The 17,407-nt window shown below is 36.6% G+C and overlaps 2 protein-coding genes across 7 annotated transcripts; both read right to left on the bottom strand.

Annotated features, from left to right (window-relative positions):
* Positions 1–948: 948 nt before the first annotated feature.
* On the bottom strand, positions 949–7,969 carry LOC116204029. 5 transcript variants are annotated; one of them, XM_031536103.1, is made up of 12 exons: positions 7,815–7,969; positions 5,301–5,826; positions 5,119–5,176; positions 4,201–4,553; positions 4,073–4,112; positions 3,177–3,862; positions 3,030–3,078; positions 2,838–2,963; positions 2,274–2,378; positions 2,086–2,177; positions 1,831–1,984; positions 949–1,534 (listed from the first exon to the last, which is right to left on the bottom strand). In XM_031536103.1, exons 2-12 carry the CDS (start codon positions 5,414–5,416, stop codon positions 1,262–1,264), a joined length of 2,052 nt encoding a protein of 683 aa, XP_031391963.1. In that variant the 5' UTR covers positions 5,417–5,826; positions 7,815–7,969; the 3' UTR covers positions 949–1,261. The 5 variants fall into 5 exon arrangements, with proteins under 5 accessions (XP_031391963.1, XP_031392038.1, XP_031392084.1 ...); XM_031536178.1 differs by having other exon boundaries at positions 7,754–7,953; XM_031536224.1 differs by lacking the exon at positions 7,815–7,969 and adding an exon at positions 6,577–6,595.
* A 1,909-nt stretch (positions 7,970–9,878) lies between these two features.
* On the bottom strand, positions 9,879–17,087 carry LOC116204373 (probable purine permease 10). 2 transcript variants are annotated; one of them, XM_031536537.1, is made up of 3 exons: positions 16,930–17,087; positions 14,105–14,817; positions 9,879–10,530 (listed from the first exon to the last, which is right to left on the bottom strand). In XM_031536537.1, exons 1-3 carry the CDS (start codon positions 16,967–16,969, stop codon positions 10,096–10,098), a joined length of 1,188 nt encoding a protein of 395 aa, XP_031392397.1. In that variant the 5' UTR covers positions 16,970–17,087; the 3' UTR covers positions 9,879–10,095. The 2 variants fall into 2 exon arrangements, with proteins under 2 accessions (XP_031392397.1, XP_031392337.1); XM_031536477.1 differs by having other exon boundaries at positions 9,879–10,539.
* Between the last annotated feature and the right edge of the window lie 320 nt (positions 17,088–17,407).

The raw sequence follows: 17,407 nt of genomic DNA on the forward strand, positions 1-17,407 counted from the left end.
ATATATATTTATATATATATATATATATATATATATTCCGTTATAAGCATTGACAAGTAAATGTATATATCTCACGTGGATGAGACAAAGAAAAATAATTGAATTTACTTGAGACTTGAATAATAACGCCTAATAGTTTGAGTTTTTAGGTAAAAACGGATCTGAGAGTCCATATTAGTCAAATAAAAATTTAATATGGTATCAGAATTTTATTGAGGACGAGTTTAAGGATGTGACGCGTGTAAGCATTAAAAAAGAGATCACACATTGCCAAATGGGGGTGAATGTTGAAAAGTAAAAATTAATGCCTTACATGAGTTAGAGAGAGAAAATAATTGGATTTATGTAACTTATCTACTATTACTTATCTCTTGAACTTATAGGTGAAAATGAATCTAAAACCATATAAAGCCATGAAAATTTAGTAACAACCTAGGCTCATGTCTGTACTACAAAAACACTGGACATATATTTCAGTTTTGCACTTGGGTACAGTGGCCAGCCTTTCTTTGCCGTCTGTACAGTTCAGGAAGCGCATCCTGACATGTGGCCATGATAAGCAGTTAAACCCACCGTACAATTTTTATATAGCGGATTGTTTCGATTCAAATTAATCTAGAACTATTATATTTTTGAATATCATGATATATATTGAAAGAATTAATTAATTACATACCTCCATTGGTTTTCCTTATTCAAGGTTGATGACTGGATCCACACTTTTTTGCCCGTGGAAAAGCACAAAAAGAAATTAATCCAATTCGAATTGAATTAACCGATATCTATTACATTTCTAAATATCATAATATATATTGAAAAAATTAATTAATTATATACCTACATTGGTTTTCCTTTTTCAAGGTTGATGACAGGATCCACACATTTTTGCCCGTGGAAAAGCACAAAAAGAAAATAATAAAGGTGTAACGCAATTGTATTCGCTTTTACTTGAGCTTTGAAATGTTGCATGTTTGATACTTGTTACTTGAGCACTAAATGTTGCATGTTCGATACTTGTTGCGGAACTACTCATATTCGCGAGGTGTGGCGCAATAGTGTCCGACTCACTAATGTCTCTGCACTGCACTGCAGTAGCTAGCCACTAACCTTTCAAAGGTAAAGAGAAGAGCCCAAAAGCATTAGCATTTACATTCAGACAAGTCTTACAGTTTCTCGCATTTGGCACTAAACATCTGCACTTCCATCATCGGCACACTTTTGCATGCTTCCACCTAAACATATTCACTTACCCTACTCTGTTTCAGAGCTCCGTTTTGACCTGAGCCCCCTCAGCATTTCCATATTCTGTTACCTTCTTCACGATATCGCTGGAGACAATGGCCCCTCCATGGTACCCATCCATGAGCAACTTCCCGATCTTGGCACGCCATTCGGATGTGTCTTTCTCCATCTCCTTCTGTCGATCATGAACCACCCGGTCGCAATAGTTCAGCATTGTCCCTAACCCACTATTTGGCTTCCATCCATATTGCATCAACACCCTCGCTTCTCCTTCAGTCAAGTCTTCTCCAACCTAAAGTCAGAGATAACGACACGATTATCTCACAACAAAAGATTAAGGGGGGGAACAAAAGAACAAATGAGATGAGATGAGAATGATTTCCATGAGCTAAGCTAGAATCTTATTATATGATCCATCTATATCCGCAACAATATTTAATAATGAGCTAGAATATCCCGTAACTTCAGTTGTGAAGCTGAAATTGAATCAGTTTTCACAGAGAAGCACAAATTAATGTCATCTGAACAAAATATCAGAAGGCAGTGAACAGGAAAATAAAAGAAAGAACAAGGAGAGGAAGTCAGTACTGTCAAAACTTTGTTCTCAATAAGGGAGATCCTGCTACAGCTAGTGAGCTTCATGGCAATAACCAACCGCTTGACCTGCCAGGCAATGGACAGTGAGTCTACCAGCTCAAAGAAGTAGGTGGCGTAGCCATATTCTGGGCGTTCCAGCACTATTCTGAACTCAAAATGGAAAAAAGGCAAAACATGTCAATCATTTGAAAGAGAAGACGAAAGAATGGGGTCTAATTTGTATGCCTCGAGTTGGTGAGCATGCACCTCTTATGCCTCTCAAAAACGAATATGAATGATCGGAGTTCCCGAGACCAACCCCATTCAACTGGCCACTTGCGAAATTGCAGATAACGGGTCTGCAGTGAAAACGAAGTGATTACTTAGATAATCACAGCAGCCCAACAATTCATGGCATCTTGTCTGAAAACAATTAGAAAGAAAAGGAAAATAACCTGTTCCACCAGCGAGAACAAACAAGCCAAACAATAAGTAGTTTTTGTATCCTTTCTGCTCTTAGGTAAACCTATCTTCAAAAACGACTGGCGCTGAAAGAACAGCTGCAGTACAAACCAACATAAGCATTCATATCTTAGAAAAGACTAAGACAGAGATAACCCTTATCATTTTATCTGGAACACTCACGTTTCAGCCACAGTCAAGTCTTCCACCTACACAAGGAGTGCCTAATCTATTTCCAAATTTGTGACTTCTCATGTTTTCATGAAGATAAGACCGTAACTGAACACCCAAGCAGGTATGACAATTCATTGATAAATCTGGTACTAGTGATAATCCTCGGTCCCCATCGACAAAGAAAATGACAATGCAAAATGATAAAATAAACACTTTTCACATCAAGCGTTTTGAGAACAATTAACCTAGACATTCACCGTATTCATGATGCCTATATTGAATTTAATAATTTCAGTAAAATCAGATGAGGTAAAATTGAATGAACATATATCAAGTGAGACGATCAAAGTGCAGTGTAGAACAGATGGCAAGTACTGGCAAACCTTAGATATAACATCTTCCAGCTCCGTAAATCCACCTTTTTCAGAAGACTCATCCAGGGGTTCATCATTCTCCACATCCCCATAGAGCTTAAGTTCATCCATTGAAACCCCATTATCAAGCAATACCTGTGGAAAAATGCGACATGAAACTCACCACCCTATTTAAAAGAGGAAGAAAAAGGATTGTGATACCCGTAGGAGTCCTGGCGCATCTTCTTCCAGCACAGTTTCGATTGAATCCCTGAAACCATGTAAAATGAGATCCTCACTACATTCGACCATAGCTTATATGAAGGAAAGCTATGAATGGTTGGAGTTATCTGAGGAACTTAGCCTTACGTGACAGTCTTTCTTCTTGTCTGGAGACGCTTAATGCTTATAGGATCTACAAATTTCATAACTGCAGGAATCTTTTCTGAGGAAGTCAAATCTCTAGTCAACCAGTCACACTTCTTAAGATGATCTGACCCAGAATTGGTATGCTGAGTCAGCAAATTCATACGTTCGCGCAGAAACATGTGGTCCAACTTGTCTTCAAACAGACGATCATGTTCCTCTTCCCTCTTCACTAATGACGCATTAAAGGTGAAGTTACCCACAGTGTCACATCTTGAACCAAGCACTTCACTATGATCTGAAGGTTCGGTTTTGACTTCGAAAGCAGTCCTCATGGTTGAATTAGAAAAATCATTGACAGGCACGTGATCACTCCCACTGCAACTTTTCACTTTTGAGGGCTTCCTCTTCCATGAGGATGTCCCTTCACTTGCTTGTGCTTCCACATTCAATCTTAGTTCAGCAGATACAGCCACCTTAGCGTCAGTGTAACCAGGCAGTGTGGAACAGCGATTATCTTTACAAGGTATCCCAACAAAAGTGCCACTGCGCAAACTTCCATAAATATCAGAACACTGACTTTCTCCAAAGCCATGTAGCTTATTTCCAGTTCTAGATTCTGCAGAAATAGGATGGATCACTTCATCGTCTCTCCTGGCAACACGATCTGCCAAGTCTTCCCCAGTGCCCTGTGCAATATATATAGGATTAATTTACTGCATTAGAGCAGAAGAAGAAGCAATAAGCAATTAACAAGAGGATGCATAGAGCATGTCACAGTGAGAGACTGAGCCAGAAAAAGAAAAGCTTGTTTTGGACATTTATCTTCATTAAACTGACAAAAAACTTGTCAAGAATGGTGATTGTAAACGAAAATTCTGCACTCAGAATCTCCTTACCAGAGAATCACAGTGCACCTCCTCCTTAACATGACCTATCCTGAATAAAATACCATACGAAATGTGTAGCATCAGTCTCACGTGTGATGACTTATGGTGGTTTTAAAAGGAGAAACAAAGCAACTCACAATGATGGTTTCTCATAGACTTGGGAGATGCATGAGTAGGAATCATTCATACGAAGAAGCTGCCTGCTTGCAAGCAGCATTTTCCCACGTTGTATCAGGGGGACATGATCAAGTTTATCAGACAATTTATCATCATCTTGAACCTTGCCATTCCGTTCAGTTAATTCAGCATTTGAGGCTGATAATGCAGTCCTGTGATGGCTCAGCAAGTCATTTTCATCGGAAGGTTCTGCTTTGACTTTCCCAGAATCCAGAAGCTCGGAGGTATTGCCATAAATTTTGGGTTTAGGTGCATTCTTCTCGGCACAACGAGCACTCTCTTGGGAGGATGATGAGCACATAAAATCAGGTCCCTGAAATGAAACATGATTTGGGAACTCTGCAGGTTCAGTGTCCAGGCAGTAGTCTGGTTGCTGAAAACAATGATTTTATGTAGATGTCTTCCAGTAGCATCATTGGAAAAAAGCATAAATACATTACTCATGCAAAGAGTGGAAGCAACATTTTTTTCTTTTCTGCCAATGTCATCTGACTTTGTTGCCCTCAAAACACTGCCTTACATACCCGCTGAAAACCCTGCAAAGTCAAATGTATCGTGCAGGACAGAAAGCCAGTTCAAGCTTCAACTGGAAACTAAGCTAAGCTAACCTAAGTCAAATGTACTGTGCAGGAAAGAAAGCCAGTTCAAGCTTCAACTGGAAGCTAAACCTAAGCAACCTAACCTAACCTAAGAGCAAGGAACTGAGCCCAAAGTGAAAGAAATATGGTCATTATGGATCAGAGTCAAGCACAGTACACTGATTGCATGCATTAATTCATAACATTATCAACAGCCGATGATATGCTATTAGCATCATGACTATTAGTGACAGCCTTCGCATGCTTTTCAATTAAAATTAAAAGGAAAAAGAAAAGCACCTGCAGATCAAAATGCTCATATTCTTCTTGCTTAAGAGCAAGAGAGCTGACAACAGGCCTGTGGAAATGAATACGAGAATGAGACTTTTTATCTTAGGCCCTACCCCAGAGGAAATTGAACACCCAATGCCACATGGACTTGTACAAAAATGCTAACTTGAGATGGAGCGAGGCTAACTTACAAAAGATCTTGTTCGCCTTCTCTCCCGGTTACAGCAGAAGAAAGGTGAAGAGAACCCGAGTGCGGCATGACAGGAGACATCCTGCCAACAAGCATTTCAGTGCCCTGAAGGAACATTAATGGATGGAGGGGCCTCAGCCTTTAAATTGTCAGGCGGTAAAGCTGGATTCCCCTGGGCGGGCGAGCCTGTGTTGGCGCCAAAGGCTTTTTTTTTTTTTGGTTATCTTAATGGCCCACCACCATGGCATAGGATGGTGCTGAAAGTGATGGCAGTGAGAGCTTCTTAGAGGACAATGTTATTGAGGACCTCCACATTCTTGGGATGGTGGCGGCCACCGTCATTCTAGGAGAACTTAAGATTTGAAGAGAGGCAAGAATACAAAATTTATCTTCTCTTTCATGTCCTCAACGTTCTTCAAAAGGGTTGTCACGTACTTCCTTCGTAAGTTGGCTCCTGATGGACTGATCTTCAACCCAACTCTACTATACAATCGGATCATTTGATGATGGGGCCACGTTGTGCAAACCTATAATAGAATTTTATGATTAGCAAATAATTCACTAACTCAACCCCATTACTGAATAAGGACGTAAAAATTAATTTTCTTTTCTTGTCTAAGATATAGCCAACAAGCCTCAGTCGGGAAATGGGGATAGGGGAAAGGCATATGGAAACTCATATGGAATCTGATTCTTGTCAATACGGGAATTTTTGCCCTAAGATGCATATGCAAGGGAATTCATTTTGGACTTTTGCTAGCCAAGAAGGACAATTTTCTCTATCTTTATCATTCATCTAAATTTTAAAATCTACTAAGGACAACCAAATCTGGAATGAAACAATCATTGACCATATATGATTAGACACGGAAGCATAAATAAAGAACTGCTTAGCAGTATATATGATAACACAAGATCAATAACATCCCTTGCGCTGAGCTACTCCCAGCTCGGGCATGGGTGACAACTCACGAATCATATCGAATCCAAGAGGCAAATTCAGTTATGAAAAGAACATGTAATTCAAGAGAGAAACTCCTCTGAACTCCAGGTTCATAATTCCCATAAAGAAAGATGAAAAAATCTATTGTATTAAACAAACCAACTCAGCCACAAAACTTAAAGAATCTAATACCAACTCCAAACCCCCAGCTAAATTTATCAACTAAAATCAGACAATACCTGATACCTCTTATGCATGCACTTGAGTTGTAAGAGTAAGATTTAAGGAATGAGGCTACAACTTCGGATCCTCATATTAAGTTTTACTGGCTGACCTATATCTGATCTTCTTCTTGGCGAAATTCAATGACGAGGTCCAAAGCAGTTACTAGCTAAATTCATGCAAAAATCACAAATTCTGTAAAAAAACAGTTAATGGAAATCAGCATAGATAATTGATTGACTCCCCAACTTCCACCAATCCGTCGAAAATGGAAAAACTTATTCAGTTTTGGACACAGTGATGAACAACATTTTCTTTGGTCAAAGTTCCGATAATCTCTTGAATCACATATAATCTTCATTGAAAATGAAGATGAAGAATGAGTACGTACATAAAGGATCGACTCAATTTTTTTCTCCACCCCAGCTAGTTTGCTGAATTAAACGCGAATACAGATATACCAGCTACCAACAATGGATGCATATGTAAGATTATTAGCAGATAAGTGAAAACTGTTAAATTATAAGTTAAAGGTATAACAAATCCCAACGTCAGGGCAGAGGCAAATTGGTCCAGCAGCCTCCACAGAGATTGGGGGAGTTCGGGTTTCATAGAAGCCCTTGAGAAAATTACTAAACCCTAGAGTAGAATTTATAATCCTTTCCACTAATATGCAATCCATAACAGAAATCAGCACCCCAATATGCAGTAATTCGGAGGGCAAACCACAATATCACTTGAAAATCCCGATTCTCTTAGTCCTTCTCTCTTTAATTCTACCGACTTCTTCCTCTCTCCTCTCTGTATCATTCTTCTCTTTCAGGCAGCCCAAAATCAGAGAGGTGCCCCTAAGTGCTGGCCAAAGAACGACCTAATGAGGGTCCGAGATGTTATGTTCTCCCCTCCTACGTAACTTCATCCCTGAAAATTCTTCAGACCTCAAAATCAACCTTAACTCTTCTTTTGGTCTGACAATCGTCGAGCTACAAATTAGAAACAGAAATGCTTGAAAATGTTGCCATAAGAAAAAAAAAAGAAAAAGAAAAAAAGAACCTCAATACGAGGTTTCTTGTGAAGAAACGCCGCCACGCCGAAAAGACATTCGCTTACGACGTGCTAAATTCAACCTAACCCAACCCAGCTCTACCCATCAGTTCCAGAGAAGCCATTACTGGTTTCAAACCTCAGTACATGAAAAGGAGATTGCTTGGAAACAGAGAAGATCACTATAGCTTTTCCATCTTTCAACGAATTTCTTCTTAATCAACCCAGGAAGAGAAGAACCATACCATATCGAAACAGGGCCGAATTCAGTCACAGGCAATCGAAAATTTAAAGACTCAGACTTACTGGTAGAGCAAGCTCTGGTCATGGATCCCAACCGTAAGAGAGGAATGCCCCAATCTCTCTCATTTACTCGAGTCACCCTCTCGATGAAAACCCCGGCGGCCAAGTGGTTCCTATAAAGATGTGTTTAGGATCCGAAAAATGGAAAAATGGGCCTAAAGCCCTATCTTAGAAAATTCTAAATGAATCTCCTAGTCTACCAAATTTTTATCCACATTTGATTCTTTTTGTGTTTTTCTCAATTTTATTAAAGATCAAGTTTAATTGATTATTCAATTAATCCCAAAATTCTAGAAGGAAATCCTAATCTCCTTAAGGCTATATAGCATTTTCCATTAATTCCTAGCCTCTTTCTAAGTGAGTTTGTTATCCCCAAAACCATGGAATTAAATGTCAAATTTAAATGATTAATTGATTTTAATTTTGATTAATCAATTAACACACAATTGACACTTTAATCGATTTATTTCATTTTGGCCATGCAGGAACTTAATCAATTTAACCTCCCAACTATAAGAATCCTAATCCCCCGAGATCACATGGACCTTGTCCAATTATGCCTCAGACTCTTATCTAAGTGTATTGATTAAACCCCAATTTTCATGAATTAAGTGTCAAACGTACATGATTAACCAATTTCGATTCCAGTTGACTAATTAACACATAAATGACACTTAAACACATTAGAACTCAACTTGGTTAGTAACCACGTGGCGTGGTTGCTTCCCAGTGAGCGCTCCTTAATTTTTCATAATGGCGGAACTAAGTTTAACTAGTGCAAACTGAACTAGTTTGTGATGTTTTTAATCACGGCTCAGCAACTAAACTTAAGAGAAAACCTCATTTTGACCCTTCTTTAATAGATTTGGCACATTTCACGAAGAAAATTTTACTGAGAAATATTTTCATAATCGGAAAAAATTATTTAGCTGAAAATGTCCCAAAAATAAATATTTCTCGCGATTGAAAAATATTGGTTCTCTATCTCGAACCCTTCTTCTATTGGATTAAAAACATTTAATTCAAAGAATTCGGGATTTAAAATGGTGCCGATTTTGATAGAAAAATACGGATAACGGGGTTCTAAACAAAAATCTCTTGAAATTGCACCTTGTTTCTAAAATTGATTTATCGCGTGGAATTTGCATAAACTAGTTCCCGACCATATCGTGTGAGTTTGAAATGAGCACCGACGTAAGTATAACTTGCATAGAGGACTCTTTGGACTTATCTTAGCTGTGGGGGTTGTTATAGTACGACCGGACCAGTGTAGCCGCTCCAGGTGACACCTCTCCGCAAGTTTACCGAGTCTAGGCTAAAATGAGGTGTTCACAGCTTTCGACTTAACGATAGAATCATTTGGCGTAAACCGTCAACTAAATTACGTGAAACCTTGTTAGAATTGAATTTGAAATCACTAAAATGGCATGACGCATCGACCGTACAATCAGTTATTTTGACGCAGCGAGTCGATGGACTTGCTTAGTACCTTTTTCAGATCGGATTTGAAAAGCAAAACAAAAGCTGCGAAATTTTAAAATTTTAAATATTTAAAAGAAAAAGTGCGAGGTGTGGATGCTAGCAAGTGGGGAAACCCACCCCACTCCCTTCTGGTCGGCATGGGCCAGCTTATATGTTTTATCAATTCTAACTCATTACGCTCTCGTCCGTAATTTGCTAAATGTCCAAATTATTTGAAACAGGAATCGTATACAAACAGCATACGAATAATCACGATTCTCAATGCACATGACGTGCTCATCTTTAAATGAAGTATCATTCATGCGAAGACTGCGTGTAACAACCAACAACTCATAAAAATGCACAATTTCTTTTGTTTTTTTGGGCAGGATCAGAATGAACACATTCAAGATATCAAAACAAAGTATAAAAAAATCCTTAAAAAGCGTAAGCTATTAGGGGTTTACCTAGAAAACAAGTGAAAATCGGTAACTCCAAAAACTCAATTTTGACGGTGTTTCTAAGGAGAACGGATCCTAGAAAGAGCATTTACAATTTCGGGCAATAAAAAGCATGAATTTTGCTTAGTTTTCTAGGTAATGAAAATGTGAAAACTTTACATTCATCTAGAAAAGTTATTTGCCCTCTTAAGATTTCAAGTTTCCAATTTCAAAAGTTAAAAAAGAAAAAAAGTAGAAAAATTGGAAGTAACTCTTCCCGTAAAACTAAAAAGTACAAGCCCTTGTTATCCTTTTCTCGCACCACTTTTCTTTTCCCATATTTGTTTAGTTACCTACATATATGTATATGTGTATTTCTTTTACTAGGAAATATACCATCTTTCTGCATGCCCGGCACTTCTCTTCGACTTGGAATCATCGAGATAGTGTTGATACACATAAGAAGCAAAACCCCAGACGGCTAGAACCATCGCGATTGCCTTGACACCACTCATCTTGTCGTGGAAGAAGAAGACAGCAAGGACAGGCACGATGGGCAGCCCCACAACACTGATGGAATTCGAGAAGAGGGAAGAGGCATCGCATATCAGGCCGTTCGACCCAATTGCAAAGATTTTCCAAGAAACTGCCGTCCATGTAAGGTTCATGATGTATGAGATCTTCCCCAGTTTGTACCGCTCCATCTCTGCTGTCAAGTGTTCCCATTCCCCGCTCGCAAATAGCCCCACCACGATTATGCACGTAGCGACCAGGCATTTGAAGATTATCAAGTCGATTACTGCCTTGAATGTCTCCTTCTTGATAACCTCCAAAAGAAGCAAAGCAACAATGACGTATTAAGGAGTTAACATTATTATGTATCCTAACCTAACCTTTTAACGTATTCCTAATTTTATTCCAACTTTTAAACTTTTTCAGAGGCATATTAAGATTTAGGGTTCAGTTTCATATCTATCCCGCCGTTATTTTTCTATCTTTTTTTTTCTGAGAATCTGACATAAAATGTTAATGTGTAACGGTGCCAAAGTGGAGAGTATGTGGGCCCTAATACAAGGAAAAATAACATTATATATCCCAACCTTTTAATATTTTCTCAATTTTATTTCAACATTTTAATGTTTGCTCAATTTTATCCCAACTTTTTTATTTTTTTCAATTTTATCATAACAGCAGTAACTGCATCCCTCATTTTCTCCGATTGTAGCTTCTTCAACGACTAGCTTGGAGTGGCTGCTTCCTTTAGCGACCTTCTCTCGTTCGTGTCCTTTTAGTCCTGACATGACCCCCTTCAAGCTCTGCGAACTGACCTAGTCCCCCAGCCATCTCCTCCATCTCTACCAAGCTAAGTGTTTCTTTGCCCCTCTTTCTCTCTATCTTTGTTTCTTTAACTCTTCATGTGTCTACCTTTTGGCTTTGTTTATGGCCATCTCTCTTTCTCACTGTCTCTTGCAGATCCCACACTAGAACAGCTGCGCTCGCACCGAAGACCAACCACCTCTACCCCAATCTCTCAATTGTAGATAAAGTAAAGCACAAACCCTAACAAGAACCAAGTCCTAAATCCTTCATCGTCACCCCCACCAATCGATCAGATTCATGCACTAATCGTTTTTCCTAAGCCCTAATTGCAAAAGCCCTCGAGCAATTTTTGTGGAAGAGAGACAGAGAAAGAGATCGGAAGTGAAATGACCACTGCAAATGAAAGGAAAAGGGAAAGAAGGGATAAAATTGAAAAAACATCAAAATGTTGAGATATATAGTGTTATTTTCTCATTGTATTGGGGCCCACATACTCTCCACGTCAGCACCGTTACAACAACTAACATGGCACATCAGATTCTCCATAAAAAAATGGATAAAAAAATAATGGCGGAATAGATTTGAATCCGACACCAAAAGTTAGGCTGCCTTAGAAAAAATATTAAAGGTTGGGATAAAATTGAGAAAACGTTATAAAATTGGGATACATAATACTATTGTATTAGCTAATTTTCTTGTTGGGAATTGCCACGTTTATCCACCGAAAAAAGGATTAACAACTTTCTAATGGAGATTCTTCAACATATATGAGACATAATGGACTTTTTATACGTCTTGAAACAAAATGTTATCAAAATTATCCATGAATTATTTATACCTGAGACAATCATATTTTGTATAGATATATATAATTCTATTTATCCTTTAAAATTGTCATATTTATAATTAATTGGGTATATATTGAAATATATATAATTATATTTATATGGATTTAGTAGTAATTTGTTGTTTAAAAGAATTTAATTATCATACTGAAAATTATCTATGTAAAATATTTTTCTATAATTAATTGAGTAGATATTAAAATTCTACTTATTATGTAGAATTAAAAAATTCATAATTGATTGTGCACGTATCAAAATCAATGTAGTTATGTTTATATGAATTAATTGTATAAATATTTACAATAATTTAATTTCACACATTTCATAATTTGACCAAAAAATATCTATTTATTTTATGATTCTACCCCTATTTGTTAACTTGTAATCAAGTTTATTTATATACTAGTTTATCAGACCCATGCGTTGCATGAATTTGGTAAAAAAATTAATTATAAAAATTTAAATATGAAAACAATAATTTGTATAAATTTATAACTTATATCAACATGTAAAAGTTTATTTTTTTTATTGTATAAAATTTAATGCGATAAATTCATACTTATAATAAAAGAATACATATTAAATATATGTCAAAATTTCTTAAATAAGGAAATTATTTAATAATATATACACCATTGCAATTATCAAATTAATTTCTAAGAATTTTTATTTAATTTAAATACTTTAAGATAAAAAGATCCAATCATTTGAATAGAAAATTTATTTAATTAAAATTTATAAGATTAGCTATAATTCTCAAAATTTTTAAATTCTTAAAATTTTTTAAATTGATCTTAATTTTATATAATTATAAACGATTCTTTATTTTTTTTAATTATGATCCAAAATTTGAAATATTCTATTCTTTGAATATTTTCTTTATGCTCATATATATATATATATTGTTATTATATAAAATATGAACTATTATCTCGTAATCTCTGTATAGTATATTAACATATGAATTAATAGCAGATTTACTATTTTTCCTTTATTTATTAGGATTTTGTCGACTTTATATATATAAATTATGTTAGCATATGAATTATATATATATATATATATATTGATATATATACTGTATAGATGTATATAAAGTTGAAGATTTTCCTTGAAAAAGAAATTCTTGCCATGAGACTTTTAAGAACAACAATTCTCTAATTATAATACTTTCATTTTTTGTCGTTTAGTCCATTACCAAAAAAAAAAAAAAAAGAAGGAAATATGATCCACGACAAGGGGTAGGAACGGGAGGGTTTGAATCAGCTTTCCGTACGAACTGTAACTATACCGAATTTTTGGGAAAAGAATTTTGCAAATCACAATAGAAACGTAAACCGAATTAGAAAAATAAAACCATCCTAGAAAATATCAGTTAACCGAACCGTCCCAAATTGAGAAAGATATAAATCAAAATATGAAATCACAAGCTCTCAATCTCTTCGACAACGTACTGGAGGAGTGATAGCGAACAGGAAGATTGTTGGAGGAGGTATGTGTTGATGGCCGATGAGTTGAACGACAATAAAGACAAAGCTTCAACGGTGAGGAAAGGGAAAGACTGAGTTCGCCTAGAGACTTACGTGGGAATGAAACTCTATACGTTTGCGGCAGAAAAGAAAGGGGTTTGGTGTGTTTTAACCCTGATGACTATTTTCAAAATTTCTAATTAATTATCATTTTATAAATAATATAAATATTTGTGATATATATATAGTTCTTCTTTTTTTTTTTATAGATGAACCCTAATATCCGGAAACCGAATTTGGTCTCGATTAATTTAGTCGAGTCAGGTTGACCACCCTAAAGGTAAAACTCTAATAACATGAATTTTTTGCATTCATAAAAACTCGAATGCAAGGCCTTGCTTAAGCAGAACAAGCGCAAACCGCTTGAACCAACTCACGTTAATTAAAATCTTTTGTTAAAAAAAATGGCATTTTAACCACAATTTTTAATTTAGGAAACCATAACCATGTCGAAACCAAAATGTTCATGGAAATACCAAACCAAATATTTCTCAAAATGAGTTTTGAGTTCAGTACGGAACGGTTCAACGAGACGGTTCGATTTTCAATTTTCCTTGCACAGTCCCTACCCGCAATGAAGCGCGGATCCACATGCTAATTGCGAATTCAATATCTACGTTCTACATAAAGTTAATCAGCAGCAATGCAAGGGCTATCTTACAGCACTAATAATATTGATGAAATTTGAAGGCTCTTACCTTCTTGAAGAACAGCTGAGTCAGAGAAAGCGTCAGAGCGTACCCAGCAGCAGCTCCAAGGGTGCAAATGAATCCAATGACATTTTTCAATTTCGACACTCCTGCGGGCTTTTCCGAGCCGGTCTGAAAGACCAAAAGGATCGAAGAGATGGTGAGGAGGACCAGAGAGTTTACGATGAAGGGAGTGAATTTCTGGGAGTTGAGGAAGAACGAGAACATGGCATTGAAGGCCAACTGCGAGGCGCAAATAAGAGAGTATGTTGACACTGGGAGGTATTGGAGCCCGACGGAGTACAAGTAGCAGTCAGCTGCCACGAGTGTCCCGAGCAAGATGTAAAAGCATGCCAGTGTCCATAGGGACGGGCCTAGGGGTGGCGATTCATTATCTGCCAGGGCAACTTCGGCAGGGGCATAATTAGGGCGGGCGTGTTCCGATGAGGTGGATGAGGAGAAGAGGAAGTAGTAAGATATGAGGATGGGGAAGCCACAGAGCTGGACAAGACTGGCCAGCCATTTGCTGCTGCCACCCTTATCATAGTATTGCCGGCCGAGAAGGGTGGCTGCAGTCTGGCCGGAGAGGACGCAGAAAGAGTAGACTGCCACCTTCAGCCACCACTTGTAGGGTCTGCATTTGGAATTCTGGAATTGATTCAGGAGGTCCTGTGTGTTGGTGGAGGTGGAGCTGCTTGAACGGGCATGTTCTTGATTTTGCGCTGTTATCAAAGATTATATGCATAGGTCACTAGAATCAAGATAGATATGACTTATCCAAAAGAAATCAACATAGATTATTTTTATTTTTATTTTTTTTTTGGGTTGAATCAAGATAGATGTGAGTCAAGCCAATGCTGCCTTCTCTTTTTCTTTTTTCGTTTTCTTTTTTAATTTTCTTTTGACACATTGTTCAAGGAACTAAATTATATCATACAACCAAATAGACCGATTCAAGCGGATTGATGTTTGTTTTCCTTAACCAAGGTATCAAGTTTGAGTCTTGTGAGAGCAAATCCATGCTAGGTGAGTTTTATCTCTTAATAGACCGATTCGACTCAAATTGAATCAGTTATGACTCATTATTTTATTGGATACTAAGGTATACATCGAAAAAAATTAAATATCATACAAATAACCAATACGTGTCAGTTGAGCGATAAATAGTCTCAATCTTTATAATGAGAAAAATATTAGTTTGATTTCCAAAAGGTACACTTATTAAGCGAAAAAATAACATTTAGGTGCGTTTGGATTCAGAGTTAAAGTAACTTTGATTTTGATTTTGATTTTGATTGTGGAAAATGACAAATGAGATGTGATTATAAATTTGACTTCAGAAACGTGTGTTTTTGTTGTGCAGTGTGTTGAGTTAAAGTTAAAGTTAAAATTTTTGACTTGGGAAATGTGTGTTTTTGTTGTGTAGTGTGTTGAGTTAAAGTTAAAGTTAAAGTTAAAATTAAAATAGTGTTTGGGAATCCAAACATGACATAATATCCGATCTCTCAAAATAATAAGAGCCACGTCTCCCATAATTGTAGGGAAACCTTCTCTTCTCGTTTTGATGAAAAGTAAAACGGTATAGGGAATCGATAGAGCAACCAAAGGCCTTTTCTATTTTTTGGATATAAACACTACCACAAGAAATTTCCCTATTATGGAAGATAATTTTTCTCCAGCAAGTTGCTGAGAAAGTTTAAAAGGAATTAAGAATAACTATTGGAAAAAGCAACTCGGTACTTAGTTTTCCTTAAGTAAGATTTCAGATTCGAACCTTATAAGTAAAAAAATCCTTGATTAAAAGAGCCGTGAGCCGACTCGACTTGAACTGAATTAGTTATGACTCATTAGCTTTCTAGATACCAAGATACAGATCGAAAAAAGTTTCAAAGGAATCACTAAAAAGACAAAAGGATGAGAAAAGTACTGATAATTTTATGCAAATTGCATGCAGAGGATTTTCGATAAAACAAAAACGCCAATAGAGGAATCATACTTTCTCCCAAAACACGAAGACCAAATCAAAGGAAGCAACATATAATTATTGTATATAATAAATACAAACACGGGACCAATTAGTGTATATGATGTCACCTAGAGAACGCTCCACTTTCTTCCATTTATTCATCCCTAGACTAAACCTACAAACATACATAAATTTTGAAGCATAATGAAGTGATATACGCCTTTGTCCAGTAATCAAAGATTTCAGATTCAGTTCATGTTAGTGTGACTATTTGCATCCTTAACTTTCTATTTCTTTATACTAATTATATATACCTCTTTTATTAGTGAAGAAGAAAAACAAAATTATATACTCAAAAGAAATATCTTATCCAGACCGATGGAACAAACACAGTTAGTAAATTCAACGGACCTCTACTAATTCAATTCGAGTCATGTTAGCTCACTAATGAGATAAAGTTCTCTGAGGCTCCGGCATGAATTTTTTCTATTAACAAGATTCGAATTCGAAGTCCTATTTAAGTGGAACATGTATCGAATCAATTAAAATAATTCACGTTGGTAAGACTTCTTTCGCTTTGTATAATAAGTCTTTTCGCAACCGTAAAGATAGAACAACGGAAAGATAAAATAGATGTCATCGTCTGCTTCGGAGATGATGATCATGAGATGATAAATGAAATTATAATCCCACAGTCTAAATACAAAACCCAAAAAACTCTCTCTCTCTCTCTCTCTCTCTATAAAACAGAGGATAAATTTTGAATTATCATGTCATTTGCAGAGGAGAAGAAGAGACAGAAAGTATTAAAGGAACCACAACTCGAAAAATTAGAAAGAATCAAAGAAACCAAAATATGAGCGCTTACTTATGATGCGGAGCTGCACTTCTTTGGAAGCCTCTCCCATAATGTCTTACGAGCCGCAACTAACAAGACTTTGGTGTTCTGTGTGACTACGAGAGAGAGAGAGAGATATTTTGTTTGGTGGGTCGGCCAGAAAGAAGGGCTTAAATTGGCGCCTTCCCCTATGGAGACTGACAACAGAGATAAATGATGAACCTGGACTCCTTTCCATGAATGTTGCTTTCACTTCAGTTGACGAGTTACTCTTTCACTTGTTATTATTGTTTAATAAAATTAAAGGGAGGGCCTGCGTTCTGATCACTTTAAAATGATTCCACCGTATAACCAGAAGATATTACTCTACATTATAGTAAATTATTTGCACCTTTTGTAAATTACAAAAATCTCGAACTAAATTACACAAATCTAGCAGTAAATCACTATAAAATTCTTACTGAACCTATAAGTAGGTTGTGCTACTTAATATCTTATAAACACATTA

Source organism: Punica granatum, chromosome 1, assembly GCF_007655135.1.
Source record: "Punica granatum isolate Tunisia-2019 chromosome 1, ASM765513v2, whole genome shotgun sequence".
NCBI classification, from domain to species: Eukaryota; Viridiplantae; Streptophyta; class Magnoliopsida; order Myrtales; family Lythraceae; genus Punica; species Punica granatum.